General features: G+C 47.1%; 1 protein-coding gene across 5 annotated transcripts in view; it reads left to right on the plus strand.

Moving 5' to 3' along the window:
- Window positions 1-12,733, plus strand: part of LOC147100831 (tumor necrosis factor receptor superfamily member 5-like) — a 63,838-nt gene extending 51,105 nt beyond the window's left edge. For all 5 annotated transcript variants that reach the window (XM_085967455.1, XM_085967458.1, XM_085967459.1 and 2 more), the window contains 3 exons: window positions 3,728-3,762; window positions 6,179-6,347; window positions 8,558-12,733. In XM_085967455.1, coding sequence (XP_085823581.1) covers window positions 3,728-3,762; window positions 6,179-6,347; window positions 8,558-8,649 — 296 coding nt within the window. In that variant the 3' untranslated portion in view covers window positions 8,650-12,733. The remainder of the gene's footprint in view (window positions 1-3,727; window positions 3,763-6,178; window positions 6,348-8,557) is intronic.
- The last annotated feature ends 1,320 nt before the right edge of the window (window positions 12,734-14,053 follow it).

Raw genomic sequence — 14,053 nt, forward strand, 5'->3', positions numbered from 1 at the left:
CGATCCCAGGCAGCGGAGGCACTCAGGTTAAAGCCTCCCTGTAGATGGACGACGTCGCCGTCTTTTGCTCGGATCCGCTGTCGGTCCGCAGACTGCTGAGCATCTGCGACCAGTTTGAACTGGCCTCGGGAGCGAAAGTTAGTCGTAGCAAAAGCGAGGCCATGTTCTTTGGGAATTGGGCCGACCGATCCTTTGTCCCTTTCACCGTCAGGTCAGATTACCTGAAGGTGCTGGGAATATGGTTCAGAGCGGCGGGGGCGTGCACCAAAAACTGTGAGGAGCATATCGCCATGGTAAGACAGAAACTGGGAATGTGGGAGCAGCGCTCCCTGTCGATCGTGGGCAAGAACCTGGTCATCAGGTGCGAGGTGCTGTTGGTGTTGCTGTACGTGGCGCAGGTGTGGCCCATACCCCGACCCTGTGCCGCTGCAGTCACCCGAGACGTCTTCCACTTTATCTGGAGATGAAAAATGGACCGTGTCCGGAGGGACACGGTGTACAAATCTCCAGAGAAAGGGGGAAAGAACGTACCCAACGTCGCCCTCATCCTGATGGCCACCTTTGTGTGCGGCTGCATTAATCTGTGCACAGACCCTCGGTACGCAAACACCAAGGGCAGGATTTTCATTGGGCCGTGGAGGCGTGTGGGGCGTTAAAATCTCGAAATCAGGGGGCACGAACCCATCCCGCCTCCATGCCAGTTTCAAAGGAGGCGGATACCCGACCTGTGCTGGGACACGCCTCCCCGAGGCGGGAAGGGGATTGGTGCCAATTAACTGCCTGTTAACAGGTAGTTAACACAGTTTTTAGCCTAATCCCTATTTTTATTGCTGAAGTGTGGGATTCCCGACGGCTCCAAACCACGCCAAGTTAGCGAGGCGGGCCGTCGGGCTGGGAGGGTTCAGGTGAGTGATGGGTGCATGAGTTCAGAGGTAAGTGTGTTTGGTGTGTATAAAGTGTTTAAAGAAGTTTTACTTACCTTTACAGCCTTCCTTCTTTCAGGTCTCGGGAGTCCTTCATCTCACCGGCACAGAAAGCAGAATGGCCGCGAGCTGTCAAAAGTTGCAACATTCAGCTTTCTGTTCTGGAGAGATCTCTAAATCAGCCTGAGAGGAAGGAATTAACTTGAGTACAGATTGTCAGTGTGTCACAGCTTCAAACAGCTGTCAAACGCTGATATTTCATCTGTCAAAAGCTTTTGACAGATGAAATGTCAATCTGTGACCTGTTGCCTGTCACCGGGTTGCCCTTAATTGGCCTGCTGAGCCCGCTGGGCAGGCTCAACAAGGTCAATCAAGTGAAAATCGCGTGGGTTGGCCGCAACTCGATGGAGGCGGGACTACAACCCAAGTTGTAGTTATGCCTCCTCAATGAAACTCCAGCCCCAAGTGTCACTACGTGCTGAGGTTCTATCTGTCCCTGGTGTTGCGAAGGATGGGTCTGGCCACGCTGCCGTGGAACGCTCCATTCAGTTGGACCGTGCCGGACCACCTGTCCTTCGTGGAAAAGTTTGTACAGGGAAACACCTTTGACCACAAGGCCATAAAGCAATGGTCAGCACGTAACGTCTTGGAGGCCCTACGGAAAAAGGAGATGGTGGATCCTGTCGGACGGTTCCCCGAGCAGACTGTCGAAGTGATTTGGCAGAATGCCTCATCGCCAGAACTTACAAACAAACACCAAGACATAGCTTGGCTGGTGGTGAGAAGGGCCCTCCCCGTCAGATCCTTCATGCACTCCTGGCGTCTCTGCTCCACCGCACGCTGTCCTCGAGGCGGCTGCGGTTGGGACGAGACCGTCATCCATCTCCTTCTGGAATGTGCCTTTGCAAAGAAGGTCTGGAAAGAGATGCAGTGGTCTTTGTCGAGCTTCATCCCGAGCAGCTCCGTAACACAGGACTCTGTGCTCTATGGACTGTTCCCAGGGACGCACACTGAGACCAAGATCAACTGCTGCTGGAAGATCATCAACTCGGTGAAAGACGCCCGAAACTTGCTGGTCTTCCAGAGTAAGGAGTTGTCCACGACCGATCCAGGAGTACATGCTGAGGGACGCACTAAAGATTGGTGCCACCGCTGCCACGATGGGGAAGGGCCAGAGTTTAAGGCCCTCCCACCAGTGTACACCGAGGGGCTGGAACCAGTATAAAAAACCCCCTCGGGCTGTATGATGCAGAAATGGCTCAATGAACTTCAGTAAGGCTTTTGACAAAGTCCTGCATGGGAGACTGGTCAAGAAGGTAAGAGCCCATGGGATCCAGGGCAATTTGGCACATTGGATCCAAAATTGGCTTAGTGGCAGGAGGCAGAGGGTGATGGTCGAAGGTTGTTTTTGTGACTGGAAGCCTGTGTCCAGTGGTGTACCACAGGGATCGGTGCTGGGTCCTTTGCTGTTTGTAGTGTACATTAATGATTTAGATATGAATGTAGGAGGTATGATCAGTAAGTTTGCAGATGACACGAAAATTGGTGGAATGGTAAATAGCGAGGAGGGAAGCCTCAGGCTACAGGACGATATAGACGGGTTGGTCAGATGGGCAGAACCGTGGCAAATGGAATTTAACCCTGAAAAGTGTGAGGCGGTGCATTTTGGGAGGACTAACAAGGCAAGGGAATACACGATGAATGGTAGGACCCTAGGAAGGACAGAGGATCAGAGGGACCCTGGTGTGCATGTACATAGATCCCTGAAGGCAGCAGGACGGGTAGATAAGGTGGTTAAAAAGGCATATGGGATACTTGCCTTCATTAGCCGAGGCATAGAATATAAGAGCAGGGAGGTTATGATGGAGCTGTACAAAATGCTAGTTAGGCCACAGCTGGAATACGGTGTGCAGTTCTGGTCGCCACACTATAGGAAGGATGTGATTGCATTGGAGAGGGTGCAGAGGAGATTCACCAGGATGTTACCTGGGCTGGAGCGCTTCAGCTATGAAGAGAGACTGGACAGGCTGGGGTTGTTTTCCTTAGAGCAGAGAAGGCTGAGGGGGGACCTGATTGAGGTGTACAAAATTATGAGGGGCATAGATAGGGTAGATAGAAAAAAACTTTTCCCCTTAGTAGAGGGGTCATTAACCAGGGGGCATAGTTTCAAGGTAAGGGGCAGGAGGTTTAGATGGGATTTGAGGAAAAACTTTTTCACCGAGAGGGTGGTTGGAATCTGGAACTCACTGCCTGAAAGGGTGGTAGAGGCAGGAACCCTCACAACATTCAAGAAGCATTTAGATGAGCACTTGAAATGCCATAGCATACAAGGCTACGGACCAAGTGCTGGAAAATGGAATTAGAATAGGTAGGTCTTGATCGCTGGCGTGGACACGATGGGCCGAAGGGCCTCTTTCTGTGCTGTATAAATCTATGACTGAGTACCATGTACTGCATTCATCTGTGCTATGCCATATATAATATGATCTGTGGATTGTATTGTAATCTATTTTAACAAGTATTGAAATGCGTAATGAAAATGTATTGCAATTTGTCTGTAAATTGAGTGCCATGTTGTATTGTATATTTTTGGGGGGAAAATTGTCTCGGCCTAATTTTAACCCCTGTCACGCACCATTCTTGCTGGGCGAGGGGGTTAATATTGAGGCCAATGTGTCATTTGTTGACAAGAACACCTGCTATTTTCACATTTAATAAACCACTGGCAAAAGTAGAGCAAAAACATGAGTAAATCGAGTTAACAGCACATTCCTTCTATTAATTTACTTATATTTTTCTTTTAGTGACAGATGCTGAGAAAGCAAGGGCTAAAGAAAAGGTAAATATATATATTTCACCGTTGTTACACAGTCGTGTGTAAAATTGTATTTTCTGCAAACTTAAAAGTTCAAAACATTCCACAAACATATTGCAATATAAGAAGTTTATTGTCTGGAGCTTAGAAGAATGAGAAATGATCTCATTGAAATGTGTAACATTCTTTAGCGGGCTGGACAGGGTAGATGCTGAGAGACTGTTTCCCCTGGCTGGAGTCTAGAACTAGGGGGCATAGTCTCAGGATAAGGGGTCGGCCATTTAGGACTGAGCGGAGGAGCAATTTCTTCACTGACTCTTTGGAATTCTCTACCCCAGAGGGCTGTGGATGCTCAGTCGATGAGTATAATCTAGACTGAGATCAATAGAATTTTGGGTACTAAGGAAATCAAGGGATATGGGGATTGGGTGGGAAAGTGGAGTTTATGTCGAAGTTCAGCCGTGATGTTATTGAATGACAGAGCAGACTCGAGGGGCCGTATGGCCTACTCCTGCACCTATTTCTTATGTTCTTAAATGCAAGTTGCACCCTTGTAGATGGTTTTCTCTTAGAACATAAGAACATAAGAAATAGGAGCAGGAGTAGGCCAATCGGCCCCTCGAGCCTGCTCCGCCATTCAATAAGATCATGGCTGATCTGATCCTAACCGCCAATCTACTATCACTGAACCATCTCCTGAATCTAACAGAATTAGATACACGAAATAGGAGCAGGGTCAGGCTACATGGCCCCTGGGCCCGCTCCGCTACCCACAGGGCCATGACCGATCCGAACCTAGACTCATGTCCAAATTCCTGCCCGTTCCCCATAACCCTTTACTTCTAGGATTAATGCATTAATGCAGCAGTAACTCCTTACCAAAGTACTTTTGAACACATTAACAAATAAATGACTCCCTTTCATTAGACAGCAGATTAGTTTTGAATGTGGGACCGATGGAGCTGTCTTTTATTCACATTCAGTATATCAAAACAACCTACATTCCTACAGCACTCATTACATATTGAGATCTTTCACAGCACTTTACAGGGCGGTGGAGAGTAAGTGGGCATCAAGCAGAGGCAGGGGAGAAAAAAGGAAGATAGAGAGGTCAGGAATGGGTAAAAGCACAGTCGAGGGTCTTAGCAGATTCTTTAAAGCAGCGAGGTTGGTGACGTAAGGCGATCCTGAGGGAGAGAGTTCCACAGAGTGGGGGAAGGTCGCGAATGATGAAGGGAGGAAGCGATGACTGAGAAGGAGGCTGATGTTGGAAGGACCATAGGGCACTTGCAGGAAATATGGCTGAAAATTGGGGGCCATGAGGGACAAGAACTTGGAGAGAGTTGCAGGTGAGGATGAGAATTTCAAAGTTGATTCTCAGGGACACTGGAATCCAGTGGAGCTCAGTGAGGACACAAGCCAAGGCTTTCTGGATGACTTGTAAAAGGTAAAAGCAGGGAAATGGTAAGGAGAATGTTGGAGAAATCAAGCTGTTTAATAATAAAAGTGTGGATTAAAATCTCGGCAGCCAAAAGGAGAAGTAGAGGCAACGACGGGCAGTACGTAGAAATGAAAGAAAATGATATTGGTGACAGATTGAATATGGGGAGGAAGCTGAGCTCAGGGTCGATACAATATGCCAAGGTTCCACACCCTGAGCTAAGCATGAAGTGGGAGGTGGGAAGGGAGGCAGAGTCAAGGAATGAGGTGTGTAGATGCTTGTGGGAACTGAAGGAAATGGCTTCGCTTTTGCTGACCTAAAGCTGGAGGAAATTTTGGCTCATCTGAGCCAATGCCTATCAGCCAAGTGCAGTCAATGACAGGGGTGGCCAGATAGAGCTGGGTGTCATCAGCAGACATGTACAAGTTGGCCCTGCACTTCAGGATAACATCAACAAGGGGTAGAATGTAAACGATGAAGAGGCCAAGGATAGATTCCAGAGGCGACCTTGAGGGAACGGGAGGTGAAACTATTTGAGACACTGTAATGTCTATGGTGTGATGTGTAGAAGTGGGACCAGGAGAAAGCAGTATCGAAGAGGTGAACTGTGGGGGAGAGCAGTTTGAGAAGGATGCAGTACTCCACGGTGGAGGGGTCGATGAGGAAGAGTATGGACAGTAAGCCACGGTTGAATTCATATAAGATTTCATTTGTGACATTGACCAGTATAATTTTAGTGTTGTGGGTAGGTTAAGACCCTGATATGAATGGTGAGAGGTGGAGCATAGTTCTGGGGCAACATTTGGTGTCTGAGATGAGGATGGAGGGCGCCATGGAAGGTGATTAGAGAAGACAACTTGCTATGGAAAAGAGCAACTTCAAGTTGTTTCTGCTATCCAGAAGTAATAAGAGGACGTGACTGTGTTGACACCTAAGCTAACAATGACAGTCAATACAGCGCATCATAGAACAAATATCCTGTTATATTCATTGTCACAGTCAGAATGTCGAACTCCGACAAGCGAACCATTATTTTCAATGCAAGAACATGGGATGGAGCAAAATATCCTACATGTTGAACGCACACCTATGCCAGAAACCTGGGAAGGTACTGCAAATCCAAACAGCAACCAAACTACAGGAAGCTCTCTGCAACACCAGACAGCAGGTACAGTGCATCTCTCTCCAATATTTGTACTGTTTCTATATTTTCCCTCAGTTTTTCCCCTTTTCTGTTCTCCTCTCCCGTGGATGGTGACTCGTGTTGGGATACAGTTGCACCAGTGCCTGCAACACGTCTGTGCCTTGTCCAAATGTCCACTTTTCATGTGCAAGCCAGTGATTGTTGACAGGCTGTTCCACTGGTGGAGGGCAGTGATAACATAATGGCCCAGAAATTCGGGTCGGGGGCTTCCCGCAGGTGTAAATAATGCAGGCTTACCCTCGCGTGAAAACCTGTATTAAAAAAAAACCTAAGTTTGATGCGCACGCGCATCCTCCCCCGCGCACGCATTCGACCTCTGAATCTCTTCGTTCAGGGGAACAGAAGTGCCGGTTTCCCGCGCATGCGCAGTGCATGCAGGAAACCGGCACTTCCATCGGGCCCACGGCTGTGTACCCCGTGCGTACACACCCGTGGAGACCCGAATTTCTGGGCCAAGGGCTGCACCCAAGCTTCTCCCTCCCCTGTGCACACTTTCCTGTAGGGTTAATGCACAGTGGTGAGAGGAGGAGAAATACTGAGGCCATTTGTAAATCCCACTGTTGTCCCATCTAAGGTCAGCTAAGTACAGACTTAAAATCAAACGTGGGAAGTTCTGGATCGATGTGACTCAGTACTGGAGCCTACAGTGCATTAACTCGGCATTGTTTTTGGCACATTTTATGATTATGATCTCCATGTAGTTTCACCTTCTGCAGATCAAACAGAAGTGGCATTGCAAGAGACTACCTTTGTTGGATATTCTTCACTCAAGTAAGAAGAAGAAGAGTGATTTTGAGCTAACTCGGGCACCATGGCAACCTGTAACTGAGACAGAAAGGGAGGAAAACTATGAAAACTCTCTTAAAATTCATGTTTACTTGTTGACTAATGTCAAAATTGGGCATTCACAATAGAGAAAAAGAAAGTACTTGCATTTATATAGCGCCTTTCACAATCTCAGGATGTCTCAAAGCGCTTCCCTGCCAATTAAATACTTTTGAGCTGCAGTCACTGTCAGAATGGAGGGAAACATGAAATCTAATTTGCGCACAGCAAGGTCCCACAAAGAGAAATGAGATAATGATCAGATAATCTGTTTTAGTGATTTTTGGATGAGGGATAAATATTAGCCAGGGCACTGGAAGAACTCCCCTGCTCTAATTAGAATAGTGGTATGGGGTCTTTTTCTTCACCCAAGAGGGCAGACAGCACCTTGGTTTAACCTCTCACCTGAATGACAGCACCTCTGAAAGTGCAGGATTCCCTCAGTACTGCACTGATGGGTCAGTCTCGATGATGTGCTCAAGCCTCTGGAGTAGGGCTTGAACCCATGTCCTTCTGACTCAGATAATAGGCACTGAGATGGAATAATATATGTTGGCCGGTATTCTTTACCTTTTTCTTTAGAATATTTACAATTAGTTGAGTTAACAGTGAATGTTCATCTTTTCAATCCCTTGTTCTGCTTAAGTACATGATTCTTATTTTTTACACTGAGACGTCTTCACGATTTTTGCCTGTTTCATTAAGTTACTTTTCTTGCCTGCATTATCCTCCCCTCCAACTCCACGTAATAGCACCTTTCCCTGTCGTATTCCTAGGCCTCTGCAGGAAATCACGGAGACACACGTTTCATTGTGCTTCCAGGTCTCTTTGGGGGAAATCCAACACCTCTGTTTATCATCTTCCCCCAGTTGGGGGCTTCCCTCACTGGGAATCATGGGGCAGAGCCCCTTACCCATCATTAAACAGCATGGTATGTTAGTATAACCGTGCACTGTTCCCTTAAAGACACATTTACATGTTCTGAAGAACAACTTACAGGTTAATGTAAAAACTTTTTAAATTATATTTTATCTCCAGCAATCATGATTAGATATTAACAGAATTTATTTTCCGATTCGGTTGACTCTGAAATACGATAAACTCATTGATCAATAAGTGTAACTGCTAATCACCAACAATGACTCAAGTGTTGTCATTTCAAGTGTACGTGGCCAATAGCTTCATTGCTTCATGCCTGTCCAGCCACGTGCAAATTGGTTCCATTTCACTACTTAATTATTTTTTTTTCTATATGTTTTGGTCTTCAGACTCTTCATTTAGTTTGTATTATCATTTCACAAAGATGAACAGTAATTCTAAAGTGACATTTCTGTATTTTTCTTCTTTAGGGGATACTTCTGATTCAGGAATAGGGAGCCAAAGTTGCTCAGAAATGAATTCACCACCTGACAAAGATAATGCAGATACCAGAAATAGGTGACCACTTCGGTCTATGTTTGTTCTGGCTGTGTTGTTGACGTAGCAAGAGAGGATTGGTCGAAACAGCCTAAGAACCACAGACACAACTTTTTTTACTTCTACTTCCAAATTGCCCGCCGCGCACCAGGTGCAACCTCTCCACACTCAGAGTCACCCCCCCCCCACTGTTTGCTAACCTCACCCCCGACTGTAAGCACATCGCCACAAAGAGCAGGCGATACAGCGCCGGGGACAGGGTTTTCATTAAAACCGAAGTGGAGCGGCTCCTGAAGGAAGGGATTATTGAGGGCAGCACCAGCCCCTGGCGAGCCCAGGTTGTGGTCGTTAAGACCGGCGAGAAGCAGCGCCTGGTCATCGACTACAGCCAGACAATAAATCGCTACACCCTACTGGACGCTTACCCACTCCCCCGCATAGCTGATATGGTCAATCAGATCGCGCAGTACCGCGTCTTCTCGACCATTGACCTGAAATCAGCGTACCACCAACTCCCTATCTGCCCTGAGGACCGCCAGTATACTGCCTTTGAGGCAAACGGCCGCCTCTATCACTTCCTTAGGGTTCCCTTTGGCGTCACCAACGGGGTCTCCGTCTTCCAAAGGGAGATGGACCGGATGGTAGATCAAAATGCGTTGCAGGCCACTTTCCCATATCTGGACAATGTGACCATCTGCGGCCGTGACTTGCAGGACCATGACGCAAACCTCGAAAAATTCCTCCACACCGCCCAACTCCTGAACCTGACATATAACAAGGAGAAGTGCATATTCCGCACAAACCGCCTCGCCATCCTTGGCTGTGTTGTGGAACACGGAGTCATCGGTCCCGACCCCGACCGGATGCGTCCCCTTATGGAACTCCCACTGCCCCACTGCCTCAAGGCCCTGAAGAGGTGCCTAGGGTTTTTCTCCTATTACGCCCAGTGGGTCCCCTACTATGCGGACAAGGCCCGTCCGCTGATCAAGTCCACCTCTTTTCCCTTGACGGCAGAGGCCCGCTTAGCCTTCCACCGTATCAAGGAGGACATCGCCAAAGCCACCATGCACGCAGTGGACGAATCCATCCCCTTCCAGGTGGAAAGCGACGCGTCCGACTTTGCCCTGGCCGCTACCCTCAATCAGGCGGGGAGACCCGTGGCCTTCTTTTCACGAACCCTCCAGGGCCCGGAGACCAGACACTCCGCTGTTGAGAAGGAGGCCCAGGCTATTGTGGAGGCTGTGCGTCATTGGAGGCACTACCTGGCCGGAAAACGATTTACCCTGCTCACTGACCAGCGTTCAGTCGCTTTCATGTTTAACAACAAGCAGAGGGGCAAAATCAAAAATGACAAGATCTTGAGGTGGAGAATCGAACTTTCCACCTACAATTACGAGATCTTGTACCGGCCCGGGAAGCTCAACGAACCCCCCGGATGCTCTATCGCGTGGCACCTGCGCCAGCGCGCAGATCGATAGACTGCGGGCCCTCCACAATGACCTCTGCCACCCGGGGGTCACCAGGTTCTTCCACTTCGTCAAGGCCCGCAACCTACCTTACTCCATTGAGGAGGTCAGGACCATGACCAGGAACTGCCAAGTCTGCGCTGAGTGCAAACCGCACTTTTATAAACCAGACAGGGCTCACCTGATAAAAGCCACTCGCCCCTTCGAGCGCCTGAGCGTCGATTTTAAAGGGCCTCTCCCCTCCTCCGACCGCAACGTGTACTTCCTCAATATTATTGATGAGTACTCCCGTTTCCCGTTCGCCATCCCCTGCCCGGACATGACCAGTGCCACGGTCATTAAATGCCTAAATGGCCTCTTCACCCTGTTCGGTTTCCCCAGCTATATCCATAGCGACCGGGGCTCATCGTTTATGAGCGACGAACTCCGTCAGTACCTGCTAACTAGGGGTATTGCCACAAGCAGGACCACTAGTTACAACCCCCGGGGGAACGGACAGGTGGAAAGAGAAAATGCGACAGTTTGGAAGGCCGCCCTGCTAGCCTTAAAGTCTAGGGGCCTTCCAACCTCCCGCTGGCAGGATGTGCTACCCGATGCGCTCCACTCTATTCGGTCACTGCTCTGCACTGCCACTAACGCCACCCCTCATGAGAAAATGTTTGTCTTCCCAAGGAAGTCCACATCGGGGACATCGCTACCGCCATGGCTGACGTCCCCAGGGCCGGTCCTACTGAGAAGACACGTAAGGACCCATAAAACGGACCCCCTGGTCGAGAGGGTCGACCTCCTCCACGCCAACCCCCAGTACGCTTACATTGCGTACCCGGACGGGCGGGAGGACACAGTCTCCATAAGAGACCTTGCACCCTCGGGGGCTGCAGTAACCCACTACCACCCCCCCCCACGATCCGATATCCAGCCCCAGCAGACGGCAGGCCTGGGTCCCGCGACCCGCTCAACATCTACGAGGACGACACGCCAGCGCCACAGCCTACGCGGGACTTGATGCCGGAAGCTTCACTACCCCTGCCGTCGCCACGCCGATCACAGCGGCAGACAAGACCTCCGGAGAGACTCCAATACACTTCACCCCGCCGGACTCAATTTTAAACAAGGGGTGAATGTGGTAAACCACTGTTTGTATACTGTTTGCATTCCATTGTGTACATGCCTGGACATGCCTCGGCTGACTCCTCCCACAAGTCCTAGTATAAAGGTGACTGCTCCCCAGCCCTTTGTATTTCTGGACCGGTCGACCACTCGAGGCAGACCTCCATTCTTTTGTTAATAAAAGCCTTTAGTTTTCTAACTCTCAGTCTTTTATGAGTAATTGATAGCGCATCACCTTTAATCTATTTTCCCAATCCACTCTACTCAATTCCGCTCTCATACCTTCATAGTCTCCTTTATTCAAGCTTAGCACGCTTGTTTGAGATCCAACCTTCTCACCCTCTAATTGAATATGGAATTCAACCATGTTATGGTCACTCATTCCAAGGGGATCCTTTACTAGGACATTTTTAATTAATCCCGTCTCGTTACACAGGACCAGATCTAAGGTTGCTTGCCCCCTGGTCGGTTCAGTTACATACTGCTCAAGAAACCCATCCCTAATACACTCAATGAACTCATCCTCAAGGCTGCTCTGCCCAATTTGATTTGTCCAATTAATATGATAGTTGAAATCCCCCATAATTATAGATCTCTCCCTAAAGGAAAGGAACGACGTGAAGATGTTACCATCCTCCGGATAGCACTTTTAATAAGTTTAGCTAGACTGTAACCTTCCGGATATTATGAGGGTCCAGAATACCCCCCAGAATTCTGCAACTCCTCAAGAGTGTACAGAAATTGAGTTCGCGAGATTGATACAGGAATACTAGAGACAATTCTAAAAATATAGATTTATTTAAGAGCCGACATACAGTTAACAGCTTTTGAGTCAATCGTAACATTAACAGTTCAAAATACAAATAGCTTACATTTTCTTATTCTCAAATCTTAACTTCGTACATTTTTACATTTCTTGTTCTTAATCCAGAATATCCACCAAAATCAAATACCTTGATTACTCGAGACTCAAAGTTTAAAAACTTAGAGCGTGCCTGTGAAGTTGAGAAACACTTGCCCTTCTAGCGACTTCTGACTTTCTATTCTGAAAAGCTCTATTTTATACCTTTTTTAGTGGTTTATCCTTTGAAGTTTTCTGCTGATGTAAGCTAATTATCTCTAGTCATTTTTTCTGTTGACGTCTTTCTATTCTTACTGTCAATTTAGCTGCTACATGCATAATTATGTCTCTGCCTTTAGGTGTTCCAAAAACTTATCAAAAAATGGCTACAGCAGATTTATCTCTTGATGTCATTCTTATCGAAGGTCTTCCATGCAATTCTTAATATTGGCTTAACTGGTTATTAGCAGACGTGTCTCTCTGGTGTTCCAAGTTCAATACAAAAACCATGTGATTGTTTGGTGTCATCTATTGAAGTCATATCTCAAAGTGTTCTGTTGGTATCATATTTACAACATGTAAATTAAAGACACTTCAATTAGGGTGTTTACTTGTTTTCTAGCTATCGCAATGGTTGTATTAAAAATGATGTCTCCTGCCTTCCAAGTTTAACATAAAACCTATTTGACCAGCAGGTGTTTCTTTTACTTGATGTCATCTTTTCAAAGGCACATGCCTCTTAATGTTTCTGTGTTCCTGTTCAACGTGTTAGTTTTTAACACTTTACTTGGGTCATTCCATTGTGTTTCTCCCAAACTCCAGACCTTCTGGAAGCGCCAACAGGGCCATTGTTTTAGCATTAACAATCAATTCCCATTTCAAAAGCTTGTGATGTTTACAACTTTTGTGTTATCAAACCATCCCATCTCGGAAGCCTGTATTAACGCAGCTTGTGTGGCCGAGGCTTTCCAGATTTTTAAACCCAGTTTATCCTGTATTAATAAAATCAGAATCATGTTCATATGATGGTGTATTTTTCTGAAATATGGCTTATTCCTTCACAGGCTGATCTTCCAAATTCAGTACCCTGTCCCTGCTTTCTCCCCATATCCCTTGATCCCTTTAGCCTTAAGAAATATATCTAACTCCTTCTTGAATATATTTAATGAATTGGCCTCAACTGCCTTCTGTGGTAGAGAATTCCACAGGTTCACCACTCTCTGGGTGAAGAAATTCCTCCTCATCTCTGTCCTAAATGGCTTACCCCCTATCCTTAGACTGTGACCCCTGGTTCTGGACTCCCCACCATTGGAAACATCCTTCCTGCATCTAGTCAGTCTAGTCCTGTTAGAATTTTACAAGTTTCAATGAATGTTAATTGAAGGCTATTGGAATGGCAGCTACTGAGTATCCTTTTTGAAGTGCAGCCATAACACAATTATTCACGGTTTCTATACTTCATCTGGTAATGCCAATATGCCTTTGTGTGTCGTGGCTGCTTTGGTCATCTACCAAAGTATACTTTGTCCTACAGTGCAGCTACTGTTAGGGGGTCTGTAGACTACTCCCACCAGTGATTTCTTTCCCATACTATTTCTTATAAATTGACAAATTAACCCCTTGGGCTCTTAAACAGAGTCACAATGGATTCTCTGTTTCTTATTTTCTTATAAAGAGGGGACCACAGACATCAGATGTCACAGGATGGTGAAGATTTGGACTTAAGATTTTGCCCTTCAAGGGCTCAGACTTAACCCAGTCAGGGTCATTTGTACTTTCTGAGACCGCATGCTCAAGAGGGGGAGATATGGAAGTTACCTCCAAAGTAATTGTAAGCACTTCTGTCTCTAATGTAAACAAGAAGAACAACAACAAATTGTATTTATATAGCACCTTTAATGTAGTAAATCGTCCCAAAGCGTTTCACAGGAGTATTATAAGAAAAAAATTTGACACCGAGCCACCTAAGGAGAAATATGGGCAGGTGTCCAAAAGCTTGGTCAAAGAGGGAG

Source organism: Somniosus microcephalus, chromosome 25 (genome assembly GCF_052327205.1).
Source record: "Somniosus microcephalus isolate GS21.2 chromosome 25, FLI_Smic_1.0, whole genome shotgun sequence".
Lineage (NCBI taxonomy): Eukaryota > Metazoa > Chordata > Chondrichthyes > Squaliformes > Somniosidae > Somniosus > Somniosus microcephalus.